We start from the raw sequence: 6,383 nt of genomic DNA on the forward strand, positions 1-6,383 counted from the left end.
TTGGACTGTGGGAGGAAACCGGAGCACCCGGAGGAAACCCACGCAGACACGGGGAGAACGTGCAAACTCCACACAGTCAGTCGCCTGAGGCGGGAATTGAACCCGAGTCTCTGGCGCTGTGAGGCAGCAGTGCTAACCACTGTGCCACCATAAGACACCAAAGCCCAGGTACACAGTTAATTGGTGATAAACATTGAAACACAGAAAATAGGGACAGGAGTAGGCTGTTCAGCCCTTGTGAGCCGGGTCCCTGTTTTAATACGATCGTGGCTGACCATCCAACTCAGTGCCCTGTTCCCAACTTCTCCCCATACCCTTTAATCCCTTTAGCCCTAAGAACCATATTTAACTCCTTCTTAAAAATAGCCAATGTTTTGGCCTCAACTACTTTCTGTGGCAGAGAATTCCACAGGCTCCTCACTCTCTGGGTGAAGACATGTCTCCTCACCTCAGTCCAAAAAGGCCTGCCCCATACCTTTAAACTGTGACCCCACCCCCACCCATTCTGAGCTCCCTTGTCATCGGGAACATTCTGAGTTTTTGATTTGATTTGATTTATTACTGTCATGTGTACCAATGTACAGTGAAACGTGTTGTCTTAAGTGCTTTATAGGCAGATTGTACTGTACAAGTACATCAGGGCAACAGAACAGAGGGCAGGACACAATGTTACAGCTGCCAAGAAGGTGCAGAGAGAGATCAACTTGTCCTATTAGAATCTTCTTGGTTTCTATGCAATCCCCCCCTTATTCTTCTCAACTCCAGTGAATATGTCCCCAACCAATCCAATCCCTCTTCACACATTAGCCCTGCCAGCCCAGGAATCAGCCTGGTAAATCTTCGCTGCACTCCTTCCATTGCCAGAGCTTCCTTCCTCTGTTAAGTTGGGGAAATATGCTGTAGCCACTGAGTAACCAATAACCTGATACTTTACAAAGGTGGTTGAGATTAAATTACAAGAGGATATTGTCCCTCTCGTTTTGACTATTATAGGTTTGGGGGATTAGGGAACTGAGAAAGGCAGTCAAAGGTTATGATGGACTCACAGCACACTTGATGGGGCGGAAGGAGAGCATGTGCTCTGTTCTGTAGCCACTGTTTCCACTCCAAGCATCCCAGTGTGGGTAGTCACCTTTCTCCAGGATGAACTGCTGGCCTTGAAACTCTGGATACTCATATCCCACCCAGCTGCAAGGCAGAGCAGAAAAGAAGAGAGTCAGTCAGATTTCCACATGAACAGACAACCTTTCATGAAACCGACATAGAGTCAGAGCTCTATAGCACAGAAACAGACCCTTCGGTCCAACTCGTCCATGCCGACCAGATATCCTAAATTAAATCAGCACAACATCGAGAGCCAATGGCCTGTACTGCGCTGTAATATTCTATATTCTAATCTAGCTCCATTTGTTAGCATTTGGTCCATAGCTCTCAAAACCCTTCATATTTGTGTACCCATCCAGATGCCTTTTAAATGTTGTACTGACCACCACCCATCCTCTGGCAGCTTACCAATAACCTTGATCTATGTCCAGTTTCCTCACCACTCTCACCCATTTTTCCCATGCCAGGATACATTTCCATAGGCACGGCGTTCATTCCAAAGCCAATCCTAGAGGAGCTTCTCCCTTCCGAAGTCTGCACAGTGAATTTCAACAGGCAGTTTGACCACGTGGGGAATCACAGCCAAGCCCAAAGCTGTCCACAACTTAACATCTGTGCACTCGCTCTTCCTGGGAGTTCATCAGGAGACAGTCAGGTACCTGACCAAACATTCCCTCTCCCCCTTCGTTAAACTCTGTCCCCAGATACTGTCACATGCCTTGCACACTACAAGAGAAATCTGAATATAGGAGCATAACCAATTAGTCACAGCAATAGACCACTCAGCCACTTAAACTCCTCAGCCGTTCGAAAAGATCATGACTACACTACAATCCCATCTACTCCTGATAAATCTTTACCATCTTACTTATCCAGAATCTATCTGCCTCAGCCTTAAAACTATTTGGACTCTGCTTCCACTGCCTTTTGAGGAAGCCTGAATATGAGACAATAATTCTTGTTATCCCTGTTTTTATTTCCTTTAATTTGAAGCAGTGACCTCTAGTCCTAGATTTTCCCACTAAAGGAAATATCCTTTCCAAATCCACCTTGTCAACACCCCTCTGGATCTTTCAATCACTTCACATTTCCTTCTTCTCAACTCCACCAGCCACAAGCCTAATCTGCTCATTCCTGCCTCGTCAGACAAGCTGCCCATTCCAGGTGTTAGTCCTGTCGACCTTCTCTGAGTTTTTTTTTTAGGTTAGATTACTGACAGTGTGGAAACAGGCCCTTCGACCCAAGACCCGCCGAAGCGCAACCCACCCATTCCCCTACATTTATCCCTTTACCTAACACTACAGGCAATTTAGCGTGACCAATTCACCTGACCTGCACATCTTTGGACTGTGGGAGGAAAACCCATTCCCCTACATTTACCCCTTTACCTAACACTACGGGCAATTTAGCACGGCGAATTCACCTGAATTGGACTGTGGGAGGAAACCGGAGCACCCGGAGGAAACCCACGCAGACACGGGGAGAACGTGCAAACTCCACACAGACAGTCGCCTGAGTCGGGAATTGAACCCGGGTCTCTGGCGCTGTGAGGCAGCAGTGCTAACCACTGTGCCACCGTGCCGCCCATAGTTGCTTCCACTATTTTTACATCCTTCATTAAATAATGAGACCAACACTATGCAAAGTACCTCAGATGTGGTGTCTTCAACATCCTATACAGCTGATGCATAATCTCCCTGCTTTGTTCAATTCACTTGGCAATAAACAACAACATCTCTTAATTATGTTGCACCCTGACCTGCCACTTTTCTGCAATTATCGATATTTTCGATCGATCTGTCCCAACATCTTAGAGCAAATGGGACGTGAACCCAGGTCTCCTTTCTCTGAGGTAGGGACACTATCACTGTGCTACAAGGGGCTCTGTTTTGCAAATGTTTTTAGGTTTAATAGAATCTTTAAGTTTGCAGGGGCCAGGGTGATGCTGAATACTTACGGTCCGCATTCCACCTTAATGGATCGTATCTTGTTGAATCCTCGCTCCATGATGTTAGGACATTCCAGCATAAACTCACAATGTTTTCCCTGGAAGTTTTGCTCTTCCCAGACGGTGATCTTCCACTGGCCCATGATGTCCATCGGTTGGGTCGTCATCTTGAAATATCGCCCTGTACCTTGTGTAGCTGTGGGCGGAAGGATATATTGTCAGCGGTAGAAACAACAAGCTCTGTCTCACCAGCTGTTTCTGTTAAATGCACTGTCCTGTTCATATTGGTGGTGCTGCCTATTGATTCTGCAGTTGGGAACATCCTCACTCAAGTCCCATCCACTTATCTCACTGATATCAAACTGAGATATTAAGCTGTGCCCGTCACCATCCAAAAGGGCAAGGCCAGTGGGTTCACATGGGCACCCTCACCTCCATAGTGTCCTCAAAGTGGCACACCAACCCAACTTGGGCTATCACTCCATCATAGAATCTAGCTCATAACCTGAGACCACTTTCCCCAACAAGCACCTGGGGAAAATCCTCACCAGCAGACTGCTCCAGTAGAAGGACTGTTATTCTGATCATTTTATTTTTATATTTTTCTGATTTATTACTATGATTTTGTACTTTTGAAGGTCTGTAATGCTGGATTTTTAAAAATTCCTTTATTTTTCTAAATCTTTCCCCTCAGAATTTGTACTCAAGAATCTGTACCTAGGTACCTAAGATGGTGCCATAAGGAGCGACTTGTAAACTTTTCACTATACTCAGGTGATTATATGTGACAATAAAGTTGAGTCAATTCAAGAAGAAACCCCATTGCCTTCTTCTTAGGGGCAACTAGAATGGGAAATAAATGCCAGTCTTGCCAGCGATGCCCATAACCCAAGAATGAATTAACATGAAATGGTTTGGCCCACATTTGAATTGAGTTAATTGATTTCCCTAGTTCCTCTGTAGCAGGAGCTGGCTTCTTTAACAGCCCCGAATTGGGACAGGGTAAAGAACTGAGTGGACAAGGGGTCATCTAATCCATTCCACTTTATTTCTGTTGCCTTGCAAATGTATCCCTCTCAGGTGACTGTCCAGTTTCCTTTTGAAATCATCTGACTCTGGGGTATGGTGGCTCAGTGGTTAGCACTGCTGCCTCACAGTGCCAAGGATCTGGAGTTTGTACCTTCTCCCTGTGTCTGTGTAGGTTTCCTGCCACAGCCCAAAGATGTGCAGGTTAGGGTGAATAGGTCATGCTAAATTGCCCATAGTGTCCAGGGATGTGCAGGCTAGGTGAGTTAGCCATGGGAAATGCAGGGATAGGGTGGGGGTGTCAGTCTGTGTGGGATGCTAGTTGGAGTGTTGGAGTGTTGGGTTGAACGGCCATGGTAGGGATTTTATATCCACTATCAATGCTGTGCATTGCAGAATCAGCTTGGGAGTAGACTGGTTGGCTGAGTGGCCTCCTCCTGTGCTGTTATTACACTATAACAAGCTCCACAATAACAACACTCTGCATAAAATATTTTCTCAACATCAGCGTACAGTTTCCTCCTGAAGTAATTGTAAATCTGTCTTCTAGTGACTGATCCTCTGGTCAGTCTTTTCCTTTCAAAGCACCTTCTCCTCTGATTTCACCGCCTTCCTCTCCTCCCTTACTCTCTCTGTCCGGATTTACTGTCATGCCTCAAAAGATGGGGTACTGGGCTAATGGTCGGATACTTGGTAGTGTGGATGAGCAGAGGGATCTTGGTGTCCATGTACACAGATCTTTGAAAGTTGTCACCCAGGTAAATAGTGCGGTGAAGAAGGCATATGGCGTACTGGCTTTTATTGGTAGACGAATTGAGTTCCGGAGTCCTGAGATCATGTTGCAGTTGTATAAGAATTCCTGAAGAAGGGCTTGTGCCCGAAACGTCGATTCTTCTATTCCCTGAATGCTGCCTGACCTGCTGCGCTTTTCCAACAACACATTTTCAGCAGTTGCATAAGACTCTAGTGTGGCCGCATCTGGAGTATTGTGTGCAGTTTTGGTCGCCATACTATAGGAAGGATGTGGAGGCACTGGAACGGGTGCAGAGGAGGTTTACCAGGATGTTGCCTGGTATGGTAGAAAGATCGTATGAGGAAAGGCTGAGGCACTTGGGGTTGTTTTCATTGGAGAAAAGAAGATTTAGGGGTGACTTGATAGAGGTGTACAAGATGATTAGGGGTTAGGGCCTGTACTGCGCTGTATTCTTCTATGTTCTATGCCATTTCTGGTGACCTCTGACCCCACCCTATTTCTACAGCAGCAGCTCCAGGTTCTAGTCCTACCTGAAAAGTGTATCATTCTGCAGCAAAAAAACCACAGCTGGTTATCCGTCTGCAAATCCTTCTGATACAACCAATGGCTGTCAGTGAGACCAGGAGCGTCCTGAGCAGTCCAAGTCACGTAGTAACAGCTGCATAACAGTCTCCACATGTCAAGGACGCAGTGCGCAGGACCTTGCCTTGAGAATGTTTTATTTGATGCTTTGTAACCCCTCTATCCCCCTCATAATGCTGCTGCCTTTTTTGTATCCCTCCCTCTTATACACTCTGCCTTTATTGGCACCAGGCAAAAGTGAGGACTGCAGATGCTGGAAATCAGAGTCTAAATTAGAGTGGTGCTGGAAAAGCACCGCAGTTCAGGCAGCATCTGTGGGGTAGGAAAATCGACGTTTCGGGAAAAAGCCCTTCATCAGGACCAACTCTATCTGAATGATACCGTGCTTGCTTGACTAAGGAGAATGTCCCTTAACCGTATACACACCTTGGAACAAAGAGATTTGAGGAAGACCAACCAGTGCAGAACATGATTCTGACACATTTTGATAAGGGTGAGTAAGAAAAACCATCCCATTAGTTGATTGTACAAGGACCAGGGGACACCAATTAGTGATTTTTGGCAAGATATGCTTGGGGGAGTGTCAATCACGGACTCATAGAGGTCTACAGCTCAAAAACACCCTTCCGCCCATCGAGTATAGACAATAGACAATAAACAATAGACAATAGACAATAGGTGCAGGAGTAGGCCATTTTCCCTTCGAGCCTGCACCACCATTCAATATGATCATGGCTGGTCATTCCTAATCAGTATCCTGTTCCTGCCTTATCTCCATAACCCTTGATTCCACTATCTTTGAGAGCTCTATCCAACTCTTTCTTAAATGAATCCAGAGACTGGGCCTCCACTGCCCTCTGGGGCAGAGCATTCCACACAGCCACCACTCTCTGGGTGAAGAAGTTTCTCCTTATCTCTGTCCTAAATGGTCTACCCCATATTTTTAAGCTGTGTCCTCTGGTTCGGATA

General features: G+C 46.1%; 1 protein-coding gene across 1 annotated transcript in view; it reads right to left on the minus strand.

The window, feature by feature from the left end:
• LOC122551784 (beta-crystallin A2) overlaps nt 1-6,383 on the minus strand; it is a 15,697-nt gene that overhangs the window by 6,716 nt on the left and 2,598 nt on the right. The window contains exons 2-3 of the mRNA XM_043694247.1: nt 3,062-3,248; nt 1,047-1,188 (exon numbers count right to left, since the gene is read on the minus strand). Coding sequence (XP_043550182.1) covers nt 1,047-1,188; nt 3,062-3,219 — 300 coding nt within the window. The 5' untranslated portion in view covers nt 3,220-3,248. The remainder of the gene's footprint in view (nt 1-1,046; nt 1,189-3,061; nt 3,249-6,383) is intronic.

The sequence above is a fragment of the Chiloscyllium plagiosum genome, chromosome 7 (assembly GCF_004010195.1).
Source record: "Chiloscyllium plagiosum isolate BGI_BamShark_2017 chromosome 7, ASM401019v2, whole genome shotgun sequence".
Classification (NCBI taxonomy): Eukaryota; Metazoa; Chordata; class Chondrichthyes; order Orectolobiformes; family Hemiscylliidae; genus Chiloscyllium; species Chiloscyllium plagiosum.